Source organism: Helianthus annuus, chromosome 7 (assembly GCF_002127325.2).
Source record: "Helianthus annuus cultivar XRQ/B chromosome 7, HanXRQr2.0-SUNRISE, whole genome shotgun sequence".
In the NCBI taxonomy this organism is placed as follows: domain Eukaryota; kingdom Viridiplantae; phylum Streptophyta; class Magnoliopsida; order Asterales; family Asteraceae; genus Helianthus; species Helianthus annuus.
Window position 1 is genome coordinate 115,627,200 of NC_035439.2, and position 24,001 is coordinate 115,651,200.

The 24,001-nt window shown below is 38.0% G+C and overlaps 1 protein-coding gene across 1 annotated transcript; it reads left to right on the forward strand.

Annotated features, from left to right (window-relative positions):
• The first annotated feature begins 703 nt into the window (after positions 1-703).
• On the forward strand, positions 704-22,918 carry LOC110866788. Its single transcript, XM_022115936.1, has 3 exons — positions 704-1,205; positions 22,710-22,717; positions 22,814-22,918. The coding sequence occupies exons 1-3, from the start codon at positions 704-706 to the stop codon at positions 22,916-22,918; spliced, it is 615 nt and encodes a 204-aa protein (XP_021971628.1).
• Positions 22,919-24,001: the final 1,083 nt, after the last annotated feature.

Genomic DNA, 24,001 nt, shown 5'->3' on the forward strand with positions numbered 1-24,001 from the left:
ATCACTCAAAAGATTTGAGACAATGCCGTACCCAGATAATGCGTCTATGTCTGATTCAGACAATCGTTTGATTAACGAGGAGCGTGTCTACGACAAAACCAATCTTGAAATTGAATTTAGTAATCAATTGAATTTGCTAACTGAGGAGCAACGATCAGTTTTCCAACAAACAATCAACGCAATTGAGGGTAACAAAGGTGGGGTTTTTTTTGTGTACGGCTATGGTGGGACCGGGAAAACCTTCTTATGGAAGACATTATCTGCGGCAATCAGATCAAAAGGTCAAATTGTATTAAACGTTGCTTCCAGTGGGATCGCGTCGTTGTTATTGTCTGGTGGCAGGACCGCGCATTCCAGGTTTCGTATTCCATTGAATCTTACAGAGGATTCAGTTTCTAATATAAAACCTGATGGAGATGTAGCTAGACTACTACATGAAACAAACATGATTATATGGGACGAAGCGCCTATGGTCCATAAGCATGCATTAGAAGCGTTGGATAGAACAATGAACGGCATTTTCAATATCGACACTTCCAACAGCTCAAATATCCGCTTTGGAGGAAAGGTTATTGTTTTAGGAGGCGATTTTAGACAGATCCTTCCTGTTGTTCCAAATGGTGGAAGACAAGAGATTGTCAATGCCTCATTAAGTTCGTCTTACCTGTGGAATACATGTAAGTAGCTGAGACTAACAAAAAACATGAGGTTAACAGTTGGAAATTCAGCATCGGACGCTGAAGAAATAAAACAATTTGCAAAATGGCTTTTGGATATAGGTGAGGGAAATGTTGGTGGTCCAAATGATGGAGAAGCATCAATTGAAATACCAAGCGATTTTCTGATCACTGATACATCGGACCCCATTTCAACTTTAATTGATTTTGTGTATCCTTCAATTCTTGAAAACTTCAACAATCAAAATTATTTCAGTGAGAGGGCTATACTTGCACCTAAGAACGAGGTTGTGCATGAAATTAATGATCGGTTGTTGTCACTATTGCCAGGCGAAGAACGAGAATATCTTAGTTCAGACAGTCTTTGTCAGTCTGAAAATCCAAACGCTACACAACAAAAACTATACTCTCCTGATGTGCTTAACAGTCTTAAAGTATCCGGCTTACCTAATCATAGGCTAGCACTAAAAGTAGGCGTGCCGCTGATGCTCTTACGTAAGATTGACCAACAAAATGGTCTTTGCAATGGTACACGACTACAGGTCAAAAAAATGTATAACCGTGTAATAGAAGCCGAGATAATATTCGGAGGGAACATAGGCACTCGCACTTATATACCAAGGATTAGTTTGATACCTTCTGATAAAAAAAATTCCTTTTGAGTTTCAAAGGAGACAATTTCCGTTGGCTGTTTGTTTCGCAATGACTATTAACAAGAGCCAGGGACAATCACTGTCTAGAGTTGGTCTGTATTTGAAACAGCCAGTTTTCACCCACGGTCAGCTGTATGTTGCTTTATCGAGAGTTAAAACCAGACAAGGAGTTAAACTTCTGATTTTGGACAATGACGATAAACCTACTAATAAAACGACAAATGTAGTTTACAAAGAAGTATTTCGTGACTTGTGATCTCCATGTACTCATTCATCGTTCGATCATTCATTCCATGTAACTGTTCTCTAAAATGATCCATAACATTTGTTTGAAGTCATTTAATGTTTATTTTTTTGTTGTTTTTAATGAATTTTGTTAACGTAATACAAAACATGTATACTCATACACACACTTAAATATTAACCTAAAATTCTACATAAATAAACAGTACATTGACTTATAATTCGCTATCCATTATCTTCCATAAACACAATATTACACAAATTTGCATCATCATGTATCTCGAGAGATTAAATTATTTGTCTCATTGTAGTTTACTAATTTATTACTTGAACGGTCATTTAATTCAAATGATTAGTTCAATAAATTAAACTTATTCATTTGTGTTTTAGTCCACCCGCGAACCTCGCGGGTTCTTAAACTAGTTTAATCAATAAAACAAAATTTCAAATTTCCATGTGTTATGAAACAATGATTCTGTTACAACACCCCCGACGTTTCCGCCACAATTTGTTGTTTTACGTGGTCGGGGTGTGACAAATAAAAATTATACATTTTTATTTATGATTTTTAAATATAATGCATATATAACTTTTATTAAGCTATACTATAAATTATTTTCAATTTTGTTTTCCAAGTATTAAAATTACATATTACCAAACCCACTACATGGCCCATAAGTCCATAACTAAAACCTAAGTAACAAATCTATCAATAGATTTATAACCCTATAAATATTAACTTTTAGTGTAGTGTGGTTATTTGACTTCTCGTTTTGAATTTTAGACTTATGGTACTTTATTTGGAACTTTAATGTGATATCGTGCTTATGGATGCTTTAAAATTTATGTTTTATTTTGATAGTTTTTACATGTTTATACAGAATCTGAATTAAATCGAATTTTTAATCGAATACGAAGCGAATACGAATTGGGTTTTTTATTCGAATACGAATTCAAATCGAATTCGGTAAGTTTAAATCGAATTCGAATCGAATACGAATTCAAGAAATAATAAAAATTATTCGAATAATTCGATTCGAATAATTCGAGAATTCGATACTCGATCCGATGAACACCCCTAATTGAGTAAAATCGAATTTAAGTATTACAAAATTACAAAACTATAAATAAACAACATGTTTATGCATAACGTAATTGTATTGTTGGCCTTGGGAGTTTTAAAAAAATGAAATTTTCATATCTAACCTTAAAGTTTCAATCATTGACAATTTAAGTCTAAAGTTTTAATTTTTAGTAATTTAAACCCTTTGATTAATTTGATTTTTCACTTCTAATTCAAAAATCTTCACCTTTTGCAATTTAACTCCTTGATTATTTTGCTTTTAACCCAAAGTTTTTCATCTTTTACAACTTAACCCCAACACTTTTTTACTTTCAATTTTGATCCCTTGTACTTTACATCTTTCGCAAATTTTCCGTTTAACGTTTTGTTCTAAATTTTCCGAGGTAACACGCCGCAACGTATGTGTGGGGTTCAACGTTTTTCATCTAATTTTCCCGTTTAACAGGCCCATCGCAGCGTGATGTGCACAAAATGCAACATATAAATTACATCAATTATGACATAAAACTAACCTTTTTTTAGTACTAATGTTGGAAAAAGTATGTTTTTGTCTTCCTTTTGTATTTTCAGAATTAAATGTGCTCAAATAAACAAAAGAAGCAAAAAAGACAGCTAAATCTAGCATAAATACAAGAAAAGGAACAAACGTGGCATGCCCGACCCCCCGACAGCATCTTCCTAAGCAAAAACAAGTGAAAAGAAGACTGAACACGCCCCGTGCTCAATGAGCACGGGGGCGTGCCCAAGTGTCAGCAGAAAAGACAAAGTTGTAGAAGCTTCTATCACCCACCACGGGGGCGTGCCCAGCGGACACGGGGCCGTGGTACCATCTAAGATTCACAGAATCTAAGTAAATCTTGATAGTAAAGATATGCTTCTGCACACGGGGTCGTGCTCAGCGGACACGGGGGCGTGGTCAACTAATGCAGACAAAATGCAATTAATGAAGAAAGAGAAGAGGGATGGACACGGGGCCGTGCCCGAGCTTCTGTTCAGGCTATAAATAGTGGTGCTTGGCTCACTTGCAAATCATCCCTTGGCACACCACCTCTCTCACACTTCACCCACCACCCACCACCATCACGACACCATCATCCATTGTCCATCATAGAGTGTGTGAGTCGTCTCGGGATCTAAGAATGATCGTAAGAGTTCTTGACAATCAAAGGCCATGTTTGCCTAAGTCTCTTACATCACTTGGTGAAGACACGCATTTAGTGTAATACTTTTTATTTTTAATCTTTTCGCACTTTTTATTTGGTTATGTATTAATAACTTTAATAACTAGTTTTATATGTTGAAGGTGATTCTTCCTTATCATTTTTCCGTGGTGTCTTGGCATTATTTTAGTGTCTATATAAAATAAAAGATTTTCACCATTCATATCTCCACGGTCTATATGGAGATATGTTGGCTACCTGGTCGGGGGTTAAGGGAATGGTTTGGTAAGAGTCTTGCCATTGTTCAGTGTATAGATCTTGCAAGGACCTGGGTCAAATTTAGTAGGACCTCCTTCAATACCCAACGGTATTGGATGGTGGGGGTCCAAACTCTTTGACCCCCTCATATGTAAACTACTATTAAAACTTTAAGCCGGCTACTTAGGACTGTATCCCTGCTATCTCAGACTACTTAGCCGAGGGTAACGTCACCTTCAAAAGAGGGGCCTACCACATTATGCATTAATAACTTAATTACTTATCTTTCAATAATCCGACCCTTTAGGATTGTATCCTTGCTGACTCAAACTACTGGGTTGAGGGTAACGTCACCTTCAAAAGATGGGCCTACTACAATAACTAAGATACTCTCTTAAAAAGTGCAAAAGTGCGGAAATAATCAAAGATTACACTAAAGGCGAGTCGGATCCAAGTGATTCATCTTGTCTATCTGTTTTTATTTTTATTTTATTTTTCAGCATTTTAGTTAGTTTTATTTTTCTACTTTAAAACATTTTTCTAACTCTTTGATTTGATTAGACGTTGAGGATAAACCGGTATTAAAAGCTCTTGTGTCCTTGGACGACCTCGGTATCTTACCAAGACTATACTACGCTCACGATGGGTGCACTTGCCCATATGTGTGTTTAGTGTTAGTAAATATCGTGTTTTATAAATTTAAAACTTGGCTAAAAAGTGTAAAAGGGCTTAAAATATACATTAAAAATATATTACACTACACGCACATCAAGTTTTTGGCGCCGTTGCCGGGGACACAAGGATTTTAAGAAAGCTTAAAATCGACGGCCTAATCAGTTTTTCAAAACGCGCGCATATTTTTCTGCATTTTAGTTTAGTTTTGCATTTACAGTAGGTTGAATACGGGCCGTGCTCACTGAACACGGGGCCGTGCTGCATATTTTTCATAAAACACCTAGATACAGAGTCTGAACATGGGGTCGTGCTCACTGAACACGCCCCCGTGCTGCACAAAACCAGTAACTTTTATTCAAACGCCTAGATACAGACCCTGAACACGGGCCGTGTCCACTGAACACGGGGCCGTGTCCAGCCTCTGTTTCCGTTTTTATTTTCGTTTTCTGGTCTCGAGACTCTGTTGTGGTCTGCTGAGTGATTCTTATGGATCAATACTCAGGAGACTACAACTACACCTATGAGGAGGATGATTATAGGAGAGACTATTGCACTAATTGTGGTAACCCGCACTTGGTACAATATTATGACTCATCTCAACCATCCACTTCATACACCTATTATGAGGAGCCCAGGTACGAGCCATCAACTTCATACACATCCTATGAAGACTAAAGGTATGAACCTTCTCCCTCATACTCATATTTTGATGAACCAAGGTATGAGCCTTCATACTCATACTTTGAGGAATCAAGATATGAGCCACCACCTTCATATACTTATTATGAGGAACCATGGCGTGAACAACCCACCTCATATGAGTATTATGAAAAATACAATTACGACCCTTATCCACCATATGCTTACAATGAAGAACAATGGTATGATTCATCTACTTCATATGAGTACTATGAGTGATGTGCACAAAATGCAACATATAAAATACATCAATTGTGGCATAAAACTAACCCTTTTTTTTAGTACTAATGTTGGAAAAAGTGTGTTTTTGTCTTCCTTTTGTATCTTCAGGATTAAATGAGCTCAAATGAACAAAAGAAGCAAAAAGACAGCTAAATCTAACATAAATACAAGAAAAGGAACAAACGTGGCATGCCCGACCTCCCGACAGCATCTTCCCAAAGCAAAACAAGAAGACAGAAGACTGAACACGCCCCGTGCTCAGTGATCACGGGGGCGTGCCCAAGTGTCAGCAGAAAAGACAAAGTGATAGAAGCTTCTACTGCCCACCACGGGGCCATGCTCATCGGACACGGGGGCGTGGTCAACTGTTGTAGACACATTTAATGAAATTGCGAATTGCAATTAATGAAGGGAGAGAGTCGGATGGACACGGGGCCGTGCCCAGTGGACACGGGGCCGTGCCCAGTGGACACGGGGCCGTGCCCAAGCTTCTGTTCAGCCTATAAATAGGAGTGCTTGGAGCTCTTGCAACTCATCCCTTGGCACACCACCTCTCTCACACTTCACCCACCACCCACCACCATCACGACACCATCATCCATTGTCCATCATAGAGTGTGTGAGTCGTCTCGGGATCCAAGATTGATCGTAAGAGTTCTTGACAATCAAAGGCCATGTTTGCCTAAGTCTCTTACATCACTTGGTGAAGACAAGTGTTTAGTGTAATACTTTTTATTTTTAATCTTTTGCACTTTTTAATTGGTTTTGTATTAATGACTTTAACTACTAGTTTCTTATGTTGAAGGTGATTCTTCCTTATCGTTTGTCCGTGGTGTCTTGGCATTATTTTACTGTCTATATAAAATAAAAGATTTTCACCATTCATATCTCCACGGTATATATGGAGGTATGTTGGCTACCCGGTCGGGGGTTAAGGGAACAGTTTGGTAAGAGTCTTGCCATTGTTCAGTGTATAGATCCTGCAAAGGACCTGGGTCAAGTTTAGTAGGACCTCCTTCAATACCCAACGGTATTGGATGGCAGGGGTCCAAACTCTTTGATCCCCTCATAAGTTAAACTACTATTAAAACTTTAACCCGGCTACTTAGGATTGTATCCCTGCTGACTCAGACTACTTAGCCGAGGGTAACGTCACCTTCAAAAGAGGGGCCTACCACATTATGCATTAATAACTTAATTAATTATCTTTCAATAATCCGACCCTTTAGGATTGTATCCTTGCTGACTCAAACTACTGGGTTGAGGGTAACGTCACCTTCAAAAGAGGGGCCTACTACAATAACTAAGATAATCTCTTAAACAAGTGCAAAAGTGCGAAAAGAATCAAAGGTTACACTACACACGAGTCGGATCCAAGTGATTCATCTTGTTTATCTGTTTTTAATTTTATTTTCTTTTTCAGCATTTTAGTTAGTTTTATTTTTATACTTTAAAAATCTTTTCCTAACATTTTGATTTGATTAGAGGTTGAGGATAAACCGGTACTAAAAGCTCTTGTGTCCTTGGACGACCTCGGTATCTTACCAACACTATACTACGTCCACGATGGGTGCACTTGCCCATATGTGTGTTTAGTGTTAGTAAATATCGTGTTTTATAAATTTAAAACTTGGCTAAAAAGTGTAAAAGGGCTTAAAATATACACCTAAGTTATATTACACCTAACGCACATCAATGAGGAACCAAGGATCGAACATCCGGATTCAAGCTTTGAAAATCCCGATCCTTACTCTATCACCGAAGTAACCGATAGGATACTAGAACACCTTAAAACTATCGAGCGATACATAAAAGAATCTCGCGCAAGGGAAGAGGAGTCCCGCGCAAGAGAAGAATTAACTTGTAATAAAGAAAAGATAGTTGAAGAGGTAAAAATGGAAGAACAAATAAGTGAAAATCCATCACATGAGTTAAACAACGAAAAAGGCGAGTCTGTTAACGTTAAAATCCAAGAAGAGTCTAATTTTGAAGAAATTAATCTCTTGTCACCTTCTTTCGAAAATCATTGTTTAGTACCCACTCATCCTAAGTTTTTAAAAGAGTTAAACACTAACATTAAAATTGACGAAACGGTAAGTATTTAGTTAACAAATGATAAAACTTCGCTAATAAAAGAAGACCCATTTGAAATTAACATTACACCGGTTCCATGTTTTTTTCAAAATTCATTTATTAGTAATGTCACGATTGATAAAGATCTTTGTGTTAACATAATACCTAATTACATTTTCGAAAAATTAAGTATTAGCGATTTTTCTCCACTTCAAATACCCATTTTTCTATCCAATCGAAAAGTGATAAAATCAATCGGTATAGTTGAGGATGTCTTGGTCCAAACAAACCAAATGGTAATCCCAACCGACTTTGTCATCCTTGATGACGTTCCTCTAGTGTTGGGACGACCTTTTGTAAAAACACACGAAGCCTTGAAAAACCGGAAGTACAACAATCTATCTCTTCAATTAGGGGCATTTAAAAGGAGCATCGATCTTGAGCGTTCAATGAAATATCCTTTCGGCAATAATGACCCCCTAATTGAAGATGAAGATGAACCACCTGATACAAGTCAAGAGATTGACCACTTTGTTGAAGAAGAGGTCGCCATAGAACAAACTTTTAAAGTGTCACACCCCAACCGATGGCGGAAACATCGGGATGAGACGAAGTGTGTATAGATTGCTAGAGACGTCATAACACTATGTGACAATATTTAATTAAATTCAAATTTCATTTCAAAACTAAATTGTCATACAAGATTCAAAAGAAATAACAACATTGTTTCATAGCATAACATAACAGACAAAAGATAGATTAATCTAGGTGTGTATCTAGTCCACCCTAAATCTTGTTTCGTCTTGCATATCATCTCAATAATTAACCTGCAACATGTATTAAAATAAAGTTCAATGCAAAAGCAAAGGCGAGTATACAAGTTTGACTACATAGCATAATAGAATAAAACTCATATCCAACATGTTACTAAATGAATAAATTTACTAGCAATGCAATTTTTGGCGTACAATATGATCAAACCCATGAATACAACGCATACAAATAGCCTAATCCCAATCGTTCAGCGGGGTGGTAATGTTTAACTTAACAATACCCAATTAGAATAGCGGGCGGGGCGTTAATCCTATAGCGCTATAATTGTTAAGGTGGGCTAGCAAGGTTAATGAGCATATAACGTTCCAAATCGTTCATAGAGCATACAAGCATAGCAAACATTCATAATAGTTTCATGTCACGTTCATAGATAGAGTATGTTTTGTTTAAGCATAAAAGTTGTTTTGAATAGGTATACATGTTGCATCCCAAAGTGTAAAGGGTAAAAAGGGATCGAGTATACTCACGGTTTACAAGTCTTGACTTGGAAGTTCCGAGAGTAAGTTTGGTGGATGATTTAGCTTGGAGCACCTAGTCCTTCTACACGATGAAACGTAGGTGTGTGAGTTTGGCGTTTACGGAAGATTAAGAATATGGAAATACCTTAGTATAACGAAAGTATATGTGTATGTGAAAATAATCATCTTTTAGACTTTATAACCATCATATGACACTAGGTAACCAATATGGTTATTTAATGTTTTTCATGGGTAGTGAACCCATTAGAATCATATTAAGGTTTAGGTCTTGGATGATATTCTACTTCTTTAACATGTAAACACAAGTTTAACATCAAAGGTTCGAATGAGTATATGCTTATACTTAGGCTAAATATTACATATTATTTAGGTCCAATATTTCAAGTAGGAGGTAGAAGATTAAATCTCCATTTAGGCACCTCTTAGTTACAAGGATGTCATGTATGGGGTAGGAAGACTAAGCTTCTATTTAGGCACCCCTTTAAAGTTCACCACTTCTCTTGATGTAAAGACAACCAAGGAGGGTCACGAACTAAGGTTTATACGAGTATGTAAGATAAACTAACTAACAGAAATCATCAAATCATGTGAGGATTGTATGTTTGGACAACCCATGTTGTTCCATAATCACTCATGTATCAAAGTCTAAGTTTGACATGACTTGTGGGTTAAAACCCTAATCAAAACACCAAGTTTATGAGGTTTAATCCTCTGATTTTGAGTGTCTTAACCATGTTTTTAAGCTTACCCAACCATAGGAGAGGTTGTAAGCATTAGGACATTGGTGTGAGATGTGTTAGACACAAGTTGGATAAGAAATAACAAGTTGTTGATTAATAATAAACAAAACAGAAAGTTTCAGTCCATTTTAGGGCAAATCCAAACATGATTCTTCCAAGGAAAAACCAAGGATTCAAACCCAAGGACATAACAAAGCAATAGGAAGAAGAACCAAGTGATTTGGTTGAGAAATGAGCAAGTTACACTCACTTTTGTGAAGATACAAGAATCTGTCCAAAACTCAGATTTACTGCAGATTAGAGAGTAGTTTAGTGAAGATTTAGGAGTTGTGAAAGTGTCAAATGGGTTGGAGAAGGTGGGTATTTATAATGGAGGAGTTATAAGATGATTGGAGGTGATTAGAGGTGGATTAAAGGTGATTGGGTGGGTTAGATTAATGGGATTTCGTGCACAAAGCTGGAAGAAACACACATTCTGCCGAAACAAGGGGCTCGCGTGACGCCAAGCCCCCTCGCGTCACGCGGCGGGTATGGTTTCCAGATCTTTCGTTTTGTTACACTTAGGCCCCTGAAGTTTATATTTAATCCCTTTTGGTGCTAACTTGAGAGTTTAGGGACTTGTTTTGATATAAAAGCATAGTATAAGGTGAAATCAAGTAAGACGATCAAAATCAAAGTATAATTAGGCGTATAAATGTCATAACCAAGTATCGTTCTCGTTCAAAACACGTTCAATGCATAAGTTTAGTTTAATTACAAGTTTAGCACATAGTTTCCAAGAATAACGTTCAAGCACAAATTGATTCACTAATCGAACATACGAGCATAATTAGAGTGCGTACAACAATAATGTAACAAAATACAAGTTTCATTAATGATCCAAGTCTCGGTTTGATAATGATTACAATGAAAGGAAACGATTACAAGAATACAAGGTTTCCAAAAATAGAAGTACGAACAGAACTTTCTATAAATGGAAAGTACAAAAGAGCCGGGCGTTACAGTCTCCCCTCCTTTAGGAAATTTCGTCCTGAAATTTTGGAAGACGTAGGGAAAAGATGAGGATACTTTGACTTCATATCCTTTTTGAGTTCCCAAGTAAATTCGGCGCCACGTTTTCCTTCCCATCTAACCTTGACGATAGGAATCTTACTGCGCCTTAGTAACTTGACTTGCTGGTCCACGATTTCTACCGGTTTTTCCATGAAATGCATAGTATCGTTGATTTGAAGATCTTCGAGAGGAACTTGAAGTCCTTCATCAGCGAGACATTTCTTTAGGTTAGAGACGTGGAACGTTGGATGAACATTGCTGAGCTCTTGAGGTAAGTCGAGTCGATAAGCCACCTTACCAATCCTTTCGAGTATCTTGAAAGGACCAACATAGCGAGGGGCAAGTTTTCCCTTTTTACCAAAACGAACCACTCCTTTCCAAGGAGACACCTTGAGTAGGACATGGTCCCCAACGTCGAATTCCATAGGTTTGCGTCCCTTGTCTGCGTAGCTCTTTTGACGATTTCGAGCCTTGAGTAGATTGTCACGGATTTGGAGAATCTTATCCGTTGCTTCTTGTATGATCTCAGGGCCAGTAAAATGTTTGTCACCAATCTCGTGCCAGCTTAAAGGAGATCGGCATTTGCGACCATACAATGCCTCGAAAGGAGCCATTTGAATACTGGAGTGGTAGCTGTTGTTATACGAGAACTCGATCAAAGGTAAATGCACATCCCAACTACCACCAAAGTCGATGACACAAGAACGGAGCATGTCCTCTAGGGTTTGGATAGTACGTTCAGTCTGTCCATCCGTTTGGGGATGAAAGGCCGTACTAAGATTCAAATGAGTACCCATAGCGGACTGAAAAGTTTGCCAGAGACGCGAAGTGAATCGACCATCACGATCAGAAATGATGTCGAGAGGAACACCATGATGGCGTATGACTTCATTGGTATAGACACGAGCAAGTCGTTCAACCTTGAAATCTTCGCGAATGGGAATGAATTGTGCGGACTTAGTCAACCGATCAATGACTACTCAAATGCTGTCGTAACCAGAAGGTGTACGTGGGAGTTTAGTTATGAAGTCCATAGCAATGCTATCCCATTTCCACACGGGGAATTCAGGTTGTTCGAGTAGACCAGAAGGTCGTTGGTGCTTGGCTTTGACTTTCGAACAGGTAAGACACTTGGAAACGTACACAGCAATGTCTCTCTTCATACCAGGCCACCAATAGGATGCACGTAGATTATGGTACATCTTGTCAGTGCCAGGGTGAATTGAGTACCTAGATTTGTGTGCTTCGTTCATGATAAGGTCACGAAGATTGTCACGATCTGGTATCCAGACGCGATCGCAACAATAGAGGAGACCATCAGGTTTTGAAACGAGTTGACTTTCAGATGCTCCACGTATTTCTACAGCCATGGAACCTTCATTGATAGAGGAGTACTGCGCTTCACGAATGCGATTGTGAAGATCGCTCGAGATATGAAAACAACGAATGACATCTACATGAGCCTTACGACTAAGTGCATCGGCCACGACATTCGCCTTACCAGGATGGTAGCGAATCTCGCAGTCGTAGTCGTTGAGTAATTCCACCCAACGTCGCTGTCGCATGTTGAGTTCTTTTTGGTCAAAGATGTGTTGTAGGCTCTTATGGTCAGTGAAAACCACACACTTAGTACCATATAGGTAGTGTCGCCAAATCTTTAACGCAAAAACAACTGCGCCAAGCTCGAGGTCATGGGTAGTATAATTCTTCTCATGTATTTTGAGTTGACGAGAGGCGTAAGCGATGACTTTTTCTCGTTGCATAAGCACACAACCAAGACCACGATTTGAGGCATCGCAATACACCACGAAATCGTCATTCCCATCAGGAAGAGCGAGAATAGGAGCGTTGCAAAGCAAGTCCTTGAGAGTTTGAAAGGATTCCTCTTGCTCAGGACCCCAAGCAAAAGGTTTCTCTTTTTGAGTCAACGAGGTGAGAGGAACGGCGATCTTTGAAAAATTCGAGATGAAACGACGGTAATAACCCGCCAATCCTAAGAAAGAACGGATTTCAGAAGGAGATTTAGGCGCGGTCCAGTTCTTCACGGCTTCGATTTTTTGAAGGGTCGACATGGATTCCTTTTTCACTAACAACGTGCCCAAGGAATTGAACTTCTTTGATCCAAAACTCGCATTTAGAAAACTTAGCATATAAACGTTCAACACGCAAAAGTTCAAGTATAAGGCGAAGATGACGCTCGTGATCGGCTCGAGATTTAGAATAAATGAGAATATCATCAATGAAGACGATCACAAAGCGATCCAAGTATGGTTTACAAATACGATTCATGAGATCCATGAACACAGCGGGTGCGTTGGTCAAGCCAAAGGGCATAACCACGAACTCGTAATGTCCATAGCGAGTGCGAAAAGCGGTTTTGGGAACGTCCTCTTCGAGGACTCGAAGTTGATGATAACCAGAACGAAGATCGATTTTGGAGAAACAGGTAGCGCCTTGAAGTTGATCAAAGAGGTCGTCGATACGCGGAAGAGGATAACGATTCTTAACGGTGAGTTTGTTGAGCTCACGATAGTCGATACACATGCGGAAAGAACCATCTTTCTTTTTAACGAAGAGCACAGGAGCACCCCAAGGAGAGGTACTTGGACGAATGAAACCCTTATCGAGGAGTTCTTGAAGCTGAGAAGACAATTCTTGCATCTCGGAAGGTGCAAGACGATAAGGAGCCTTGGCAACAGGAGTCGCACCAGGTACGAGGTCAATACGAAAATCAACAGATCGAGGAGGAGGAGGACCGGGTAGATCTTCAGGAAAGACGTCAGGGAAATCGCGCACCACTGGGACATCACTTAAACTTTTTCCCTTGCCCTTTTCTTCCACAACGTGGGCTAAAAAGGCAAAGTACTGTTTGCGTAAGTACTTGTTCGCTTGTGTGCAGGACATCAACTTTAGTCCCCTTGAAGGTCGGTCTCCATAAACGTGCAAGACGTCACCAGATGGAAGAGGTAAGCGGACGAATTTCTCGTGACAAGCGATTTCAGCATGATTCTTTTGAAGCCAATCCATGCCTATGATGACGTCGAAACTACCCAATTGCATGGGTATGAGATCAATAGAGAAAGCATGCTCGTTAAGAGTAAGACGACAGTCGAGGAGAATGGAATCGACTAAGATAGATTTGCCATTGGCGACTTCAACGGAAAACGACTTAGGTAGCTTAGAGCGTGTGCAATTTAACAATGATTCGAATTCTAAGGACACAAAGCTTTTGTCCGCACCAGTATCAAATAGTATCGAAGCATAAAGATGGTTAACAAGAAACGTACCATTAACGACATCATTGTCGTTGCGTGCTTGATTCGCGTTTAGGTTGAAGGCGCGTCCACGAGGAGGTTGCTGCTGCTCTTGGATCCATTGAGGGCATTGGGGACGAAGATGATTAACATCCCCACATTTGAAACATGCCCTAGGTGGTCTTGCGTTCTGAGGAGCAGGTGGAGCTTGTGGCGCTTGCTGAGCTTGTGGTGCTTGCTGAGCTTGTGGTGCTTGTTGTTGTTGGTATCGACAAAAGGCGGTGTCGTGTCCATAACGGTTACAAATGCCACAACGGCGACACCTAGCATTGACGGGATGATGATAGTTACAAGTGGCACACTTGGGGTGAATCCCAGTGTACGACCTTTGGGCGTTATCAGGAGCAACAGGGTTTGGGTTAACAGGTGGCACAATCGCGTTACAAGCGGGGTTGGATTGCTTTCGCTTCTTTCCCCTATTGTTATTCGATTGTTGGGTGATTTGATTGGCTGGCTTCGAAGGAACGGGGTTTGCGGCTTGCTTATCGCGAACACGGTTGTTGTTCAAAGACGCGGCCAAACGGTAAATGTCTTCGATGCTATCGAGTTTGGCTGCCTCGATTGTGTCACGCATACTAGGGGGTAAACCATTGATATACTTGCTTTTCTTGCGATCAGGGGTCGAAACAAGGTGAGGGACAATGAAACAGAGTTGTTTGAAACGGGTGGTGTAGGCTAGGTTGTCATCACCAATCTGCTTTAATACCCAAAATTCTTCCTCCAACTTTCGTTGCTCATGCAGAGGACAAAACTCATCCATCATTAGGGCCTTAGTCTCTTCCCATGTTAAAGCATAAGCCAGCTCGTTCGAACGTATGTTTCTTTCATTCGTCCACCACTCGAGAGCTCGGGCTTGGAATACCCCAGTCGCGCTGCGCGTCTTGAGTTCATCGGGGCACTCGCTATTGATGAATGTGACCTCTATGCTGTCAAACCACTCAAGCATGGCGGTCACCCCATCATTGCCAGTGAATGACTTTGGATTGCACGATGAAAAGTGTTTGAAATTGAACGAGACGGGCTTGCGTGCTTCGACCTTAGAGTCGACGGAAGAGTGAGGAGTTTCAGAGGCTCGAATCTCGGAAATGACCTTTGGAACGACGCGAGCAAATTGATCGGCCATGAAAGCCATCATCTTCTTGATGGAGCGAGACTTTGACTTCCTAGACGCGTTGGAGTGACGAGAAGACATCTAAGATTCAAAATAACGAAATGAGTGAGACTTGGTCATGATGCTTGTTTTAGAAAAAGAAATTGATCACATAGCATAAAGGGTCACATAGCATAAAGTTTCAAGTTGATTAACATAGCATAAAAGTTTAAACGTCTCATATAGCATAATCATGAATTCCACATAGCATAACATGAATAAACGAAAGCATCGTAAATTTAGTTTGTTCACGAGGGATTATTATTGTTTGTGATTGCGATAACGTGCGAAATGATTAAAACGACATTTTGAAATGAACGAACGTTCTAGTATAAAATCACATATAAATTGAGATACATAAAAGAGAGGCTCAATAAAACATTGGATTGTTTCGGGTAGAGAAACGTCGACTATTCCAAAGTGGGTCGAAAGTTCTTTCGATTTAGAGATATTGTGCTTTGGCCTATAAGTAAGATACTCTCGTCGAGAAGCGATTAACGGTATCTTACCCTTCCGGTTACTACACATCTCCAAATGATTGAAACATTCGGGACTTTGGCGAGAATAAAAATCGAGGAATGGGACTTAATCGACGAGATGCGGGTTTCACCCCTAACTTGACGATTTCGTACCCTAAATGTGGTTGGTACTCGTCAATCAAAATAAAATTTTGACACTTTGACGAGGGTCCACTAGAGTTGAAATGGAAATTACCATTAAGTTGTGGATGTCACTCCTAGCTTAATGGTGAAATTTCGTGCAAAATAGATTAAAGTTAGAATGAGAGTCGTTTACCAAATTGTGGGTTTCACGCCTATTTTGGTAAATTCTTCTCGTTGGTGTTACAAGAGTATAAAAATAGCATAAGTGTATTAGTGCTTGCCTTAGGAAAGGCACATAATTTTAATAGAAAGTATAGCTAGGAAGCATGCATGGTAGAGCACAAAAGTTTTAAACGACAAATAAGAGGCAAAATTCCTAGAACTATAGATTAGGGCAAAAGCATGGCAATTTTCCTAATTCCCTATAGTTATGGCTCTGATACCAATCTGTCACACCCCAACCGATGGCGGAAACATCGGGATGAGACGAAGTGTGTATAGATTGCTAGAGACGTCATAACACTATGTGACAATATTTAATTAAATTCAAATTTCATTTCAAAACTAAATTGTCATACAAGATTCAAAAGAAATAACAACATTGTTTCATAGCATAACATAACAAACAAAAGATAGATTAATCTAGGTGTGTATCTAGTCCACCCTAAATCTTGTTTCGTCTTGCATATCATCTCAATAATTAACCTGCAACATGTATTAAAATAAAGTTCAATGCAAAAGCAAAGGCGAGTATACAAGTTTGACTACATAGCATAATAGAATAAAACTCATATCCAACATGTTACTAAATGAATAAATTTACTAGCAATGCAATTTTTGGCGTACAATATGATCAAACCCATGAATACAACGCATACAAATAGCCTAATCCCAATCGTTCAGCGGGGTGGTAATGTTTAACTTAACAATACCCAATTAGAATAGCGGGCGGGGCGTTAATCCTATAGCGCCATAATTGTTAAGGTGGGCTAGCAAGGTTAATGAGCATATAACGTTCCAAATTGTTCATAGAGCATACAAGCATAGCAAACATTCATAATAGTTTCATGTCACGTTCATAGATAGAGTATGTTCTGTTTAAGCATAAAAGTTGTTTTGAATAGGTATACATGTTGCATCCCAAAGTGTAAAGGGTAAAAAGGGATCGAGTATACTCACGGTTTACAAGTCTTGACTTGGAAGTTCCGAGAGTAAGTTTGGTGGATGATTTAGCTTGGAGCACCTAGTCCTTCTACACGAGGAAACGTAGGTGTGTGAGTTTGGCGTTTACGGAAGATTAAGAATATGGAAATAACTTAGTATAACGAAAGTATATGTGTATGTGAAAATAATCACCTTTTAGACTTTATAACCATCATATGACACTAGGTAACCAATATGGTTATTTAATGTTTTTCATGGGTAGTGAACCCATTAGAATCATATTAAGGTTTAGGTCTTGGATGATATTCTACTTCTTTAACATGTAAACACAAGTTTAACATCAAAGGTTCGAATGAGTATATGCTTATACTTAGGCTAAATATTACATATTATTTAGGTCCAATATTTCAAGTAGGAGGTAGAAGATTAAATCTCCATTTAGGCACCTCTTAGTTACAAGGATGTCATGTATGGGGTAGGAAGACTAAGCTTCTATTTAGGCACCCCTTTGAAGTTCACCACTTCTCTTGATGTAAAGACAACCAAGGAGGGTCACGAACTAAGGTTTATACGAGTATGTAAGATAAACTAACTAATAGAAATCATCAAATCATGTGAGGATTGTATGTTTGGACAACCCATGTTGTTCCATAATCACTCATGTATCAAAGTCTAAGTTTGACAAGACTTGTGGGTTAAAACCCTAATCAAAACACCAAGTTTATGAGGTTTAATCCTCTGATTTTGAGTGTCTCAACCATGTTTTTAAGCTTACCCAACCATAGGAGAGGTTGTAAGCATTAGGACATTGGTGTGAGATGTGTTAGAAACAAGTTGGATAAGAAATAACAAGTTGTTGATTAATAATAAACAAAACAGAAAGTTTCAGTCCATTTTAGGGCAAATCCAAACATGATTCTTCCAAGGAAAAACCAAGGATTCAAACCCAAGGACATAACAAAGCAATAGGAAGAAGAACCAAGTGATTTGGTTGAGAAATGAGCAAGTTACACTCACTTTTGTGAAGATACAAGAATCTGTCCAAAACTCAGATTTACTGCAGATTAGAGAGTAGTTTAGTGAAGATTTAGGAGTTGTGAAAGTGTCAAATGGGTTGGAGAAGGTGGGTATTTATAATGGAGGAGTTATAAGATGATTGGAGGTGATTAGAGGTGGATTAAAGGTGATTGGGTGGGTTAGATTAATGGGATTTCGTGCACAAAGCTGGAAGAAACACACATTCTGCCGAAACAAGGGGCTCGCGTGACGCCAAGCCCCCTCGCGTCACGCGGCGGGTATGGTTTCCAGATCTTTCGTTTTGTTACACTTAGGCCCCTGAAGTTTATATTTAATCCCTTTTGGTGCTAACTTGAGAGTTTAGGGACTTGTTTTGATATAAAAGCATAGTATAAGGTGAAATCAAGTAAGACGATCAAAATCAAAGTATAATTAGGCGTATAAATGTCATAACCAAGTATCGTTCTCGTTCAAAACACGTTCAATGCATAAGTTTAGTTTAATTACAAGTTTAGCACATAGTTTCCAAGAATAACGTTCAAGCACAAATTGATTCACTAATCGAACATACGAGCATAATTAGAGTGCGTACAACAATAATGTAACAAAATACAAGTTTCATTAATGATCCAAGTCTCGGTTTGATAATGATTACAATGAAAGGAAACGATTACAAGAATACAAGGTTTCCAAAAATAGAAGTACGAACAGAACTTTCTATAAATGGAAAGTACAAAAGAGTCGGGCGTTACATAAAGTTCTTGATCAAAATGAGGAACCAAATAAGGAGTCTTATAAAGACCCACTGTAACACCCCGTGTTTCGAAAGTCAAAGTCAAAGTCAAGACTGAAGTCAAAGGAAGAAAAGATCGCTAATTGCGATCTGTCACTCCTTGCTCAATTACTGTTTTGACTTCTTTGACTGTAGTTAGCCTATTTTGAGTTTTTACGATAGTTGTATTATGTGGAGTAATTAGTTAAAATCGAAGTAATCAAATTGTTTAACGCCACGAACCGCTTTACGACTGTGAATAATAGGAAGTAACAATGCGATAAAGTTAATTAGACGCAAATCGAACTAATCTAATCATCATCGCGCTCGCAAACTCGAATATACGCATTTTGGGTTACTGTAATACGTGTGTGTGTGTGTGCCTTATGTGTTACTTGTGCATGTTTAATTTACGTTATGTGTGTGATAATCAATCGAATCGCAATCGAAATTCAATCGCAATCGAACTCAATCGAAATCGAATCATGATAATTAGTGGAGAAAGGATAGTGCTCGATATGAGTTATTGGGATTAAAAGTAATTTGAATAGGAAACTCTATCGCATTCGTATCAATCGCAATCGAAATCGAAATATCAAAAATCATCGCGCCGAACACTCGAATTAGGCAACTGGTCGATCAAGATACCAGCCGATCGACCAGCCGGCCGATCCGACTGCTGTCCGATCGGACAGGCTGTCCGATCGAGCTGCCTAGCTGATCGGCCAGCCTTTTCCTCTTTTGGCATCCTATAAATACCCCTTGTCACTCTCCAACTTACTACTTTTGGCAAGTGACGTCCGACCAGCTCGTGCTCCTCACCTTTTCTCAGATTTCTCTCGATTCCGGTAAGATCTCGTCCTAAATCTTGTACTTTCTTGATCTACACGCACTCCTACACCTTTCTATCTTTTAGATCTTAACTTTTAACCATGAAATCATCAAGATTCAAGGTATTCTAGGATGACGTCATCATGTGTTCTTGAAGAACTTCATATTTTGGCCTCAATTTGTAACACCCGTCTAATTACTACTCGAATTTAACAATAATTCATAAGAATTATATAAAAGATGACCCTTTTTTTAAACATAAGTTCTAAAGATAAAATCTTTTTTTTAGGTAACAAACATTAGTCAACTACCGACTAATTTAAACATTCATGAATTGTTTAAAAACTGGTTACATCATAAACATTGTCTAAACAAGGTTAAGTTTAACACGGAAGCTTCAAAAGTTCGTGTTCGGTTCTTCAAAAGATACTTGATCATTGTCCACCTACTAGTAATACCTGAAACTGGAGATTTTAAACAAATCTTAGCATTAAAATTCTTAGAAATATTTCTTAATCGAAACTACGCTTAAAACGGATTCGATTAGCTAGGATATAAAAGAATTAGACACAAATGTTTAAGGTCTACCGTAACTTACGGTACCACCGTAAGTTACGATGGTTGCTGAAAAACCCAGATCTGCCGTAAGACAGTAAAGGACTGCCGTAAGTCTTTTTATGTCTACCGTAAGTTACGGTACCACCGTAACTTACGGTGTTCCCTGTAAGTTCATGATTTTTTGTTTGTTTGATTCGGCTAAACCAAATCCTCGGAGATCTCGTTCTATCAAACCAATATGTTAATTTCTCGCATTCTATTATGTCCTTTATCAATTAAGACAAAGGTCAGTTAACTATATTACGAAACATTTGCCACGCATAAATTGATTATTCGACCCGTCCTAACTTTACTCATTTCACTATCATATAACTAGGAAGCTTATGGCACTTTATACCCAACATCCGGGGCTTGTTATCACCCGCATTTCTTTACCGATCTCATGGCTTTATGCTTTTGTGATTGTTATCGCCCTTTTCACTCTCTAAAACACTAGTACAATAATTTACACCATAATTCAACCCGTTTGGTTTGTCGAGTGAATTCCATCACTTCTTAGACTTACCAAAGGGTTTCCATTTCACTATTTCGACATCATACCTATTTCAACTATTTCTTTTGACCCGTTTGGTTTGTCGAGTGAATTCCATCACTTCTTAGACTTACCAAACGCAACTATTTTCGCCATAACAACATTAGACTTATTTACGACTAGGCTTATCTACGTAAATGTAACGAGACGACAAGTCGCGTACCTTTAGAGCACACCCTTCAAACGCGTATCCGCTCCGGCTTGTCCGCTTGACGATCCGGATTCTTTGCCTAAAGAGTTCAATTCACAATCAACTTAGAACTCTTTTCATAATCATTATTGCATAATTCTCTGTAATAATCAAATCTGCGTTTTCATCTGATTTTTAACATTTTAATCCCCGCTTAGGCATTTTAACAAACACCTAGCGGGTCAGCTTTTTACATCATCAAAATCAAGTTTTTGACTTGTAATAATCATCTAAATCAACTTCAATTAGTCACATTTACACATGTTTTAACTTCCAAATTTCAGAAAGTACCTCATAAAACTCAGATTACACTAGAACAAGAATCATGATCTTAGTGTTACCAAGTTTCTACAGCTTATTAATCACCTACAATGGTGATTATGAACCCTACAAGTATCATGCAAGATTTTGACAAGAATCATCTAGGTTTATCCCTAAACATCATACTTTTTCTGAAATCACTTTCTATGATCAAATTACACTGGAATAATCATTCTAAACCCTAGTGTTCATCATTATCTTGTAAAACCCATAACCCACCTTCAATGTGTTCATGGGATTTCCTGAATTTGGACATGATTTCACATGTAGTTGTCTAGGTTTTACTTCTAGACACCATCTCAACACTAAGCTAACCAAATCACAAACATGCATCATCTAATTTCAGATTTCCCAATTTCATGAGAATTTCAAACAGAGAATTAACACCAAATTTTACATACCTTGTAACGCCCTTGTGATGAGGATCACTAATCTATGTTCGGATTTTGATTTGGACTGAGTTTGATCCTTCAATTTAGAGATTTATGCTGAACTAGGGTTTTGTTTAGGGGTGAGCATACAACCGAATTAACCGAACCGTAACCAAAATAACCGAAAAAACCGAACCGAAATAACCGATAACCGAAATAACCGAAGGGTTGGTTATTTATATTTTTAATAACCGATTTTTGCGGTTCGGTTATGGTTATTCTTATATTCATAACCGCAAATAACCGAACCGAACCGAATATTTTAAACATAGCAAAATCCGTAGCACCATAAGTCTTTAAGTTTGTATTTAAATGTTTTAACTTTTAAACATGACCCAACCTTATTGGCCCATTACATTTTACACTAACCATGACCCAACCTTATTGGCCCATTATAGTTTACAATAATAAAAAAAGAATGGATCGTCTGACCCTAGTTTATTATCTCCCGCTTTTGTAGAATCGTACGACATACGCAACTTTCACAAACGCTTCATATTCTTCTCCAAGACTCCAACTGGAGACGCTAATCTCCAGGTACGAGTAATCATTTGTTTGTTTCTTCTCTATTTCTTAATGGTTTAATGAGATTGACCAAAAAAAGTTGCTGATATGGTTAGAAAAATAGGTGGATCGGTCAAGAATATTTCAACAGCATACTCCAAAAACGGCAAACCATGAATATATTATTTCATATATTATTTGCTGATATGGTTAGGAAAATAGGTGGATCGGTCAAGAAAAATTGTTTTTTTGTAAAGATCTGGTTTGGTTACCCAAAACCCTTTTGTATAATTTTATAATTATCTACTTTTTAAATGGCTTCTTTATCAAGTATGACTCCATAATCGGTTATTGATGTTTGACCTTTTTAAATAGTTGCTTTATAATTGCTGATGTAGTTTCTTTTTAAATAGGTTATCAAGTATGACTGCATTATCTACTTTTGTATGTTAAGCTCACTGTTTAACCTTTTTAAATAATATTGTATGCTGACTTGTTTAATTATGTGTAAATGTAGATGGAAAATTCAGGCAGTGAAACTCTGAATATGAATAAAAAGGATGCACCGGTTATTGATGTTGAGGAAGAAAATCCTAAACTTTTGTCAGATATCAAATCATAAGGGTGAGACAATAGGAAAACTAGTTTATCGTTGCTTACTAGAATGGGGTATTGATAAGGTTTTTACGGTAACTGTAGATAATGCATCATCAAATGATGGAGCAATTAAGTATTTAAAAAAATGCTTAAGGGTCCACATTATGTGCTAGACTGCAAGTACTTGCATTTAAGATGTAATGCTCATATTATCAATCTTGTTGTAAAGGATGGTTTGGAAGAACAATTTGATTCGATAGCAAGGATTCGAAATGCAGTAAGATATTTAAGATCATCTTCTTCTAGGTTTCAAACCTTTAAAGATAGTGTTGAGAAAGAAAAGATCGAGTGCAGAAGAAAACCATGTCTTGATGTAGAAACCCGATGGAATTCAACATTCTTAATGTTGGAAAAGACACTCAAGTTTGAAAAAGCGTTTGACAGGTATCTCTTATTATTGTTCATAATTATATATATTTTTTTAGTTTCATACTAATACGTTATGTGTATTTTTGTTAATAGACTTCAAGATGTGGATTTCAGTTATAGATCATATTTTCATAGTGAAGTTTTGGATGTAGAGACGAGTACAAGAAAGCGAAAAAAGAGTGATAAAGTTTTGGGGGCACCCGATAAAGAGGATTGGGAGAATGCTAGGTAATTTATCTTATATTTATTTAGTTATGATATGTTTTAAGTTTGTATGTGATATATTTTATTAACTTGTTCTAATAGGCTATTTATGGAGTTTTTGAGGATCTTTTTTAACGTGACAAAGAAGATTTCGGGGTCTAAATATGTGACCGCAAATTTGTTATTTGTCGAGATCTGCAAAATGCATTCGAGTATAACAAAGATGTCTTTAAGTGTTGACATGAAGGAGAGAGATATGGGTTTGTCTATGAAAACAAAATTTGACAAATATTGGGATAATTTAGACAATATGAATTTCTTATTGTACGTGGCACCGGTTCTAGACCCCCGAAATAAGATGTCTTATCTTGGCTATTCTTTAAGTTTGATATACGGCAAAGGTTCTACGAAAATCAAGCAAGTAAAGGCTCAAGTGAAGGAAATATTATTGGAGTTGTATTACCATTACAAGTCA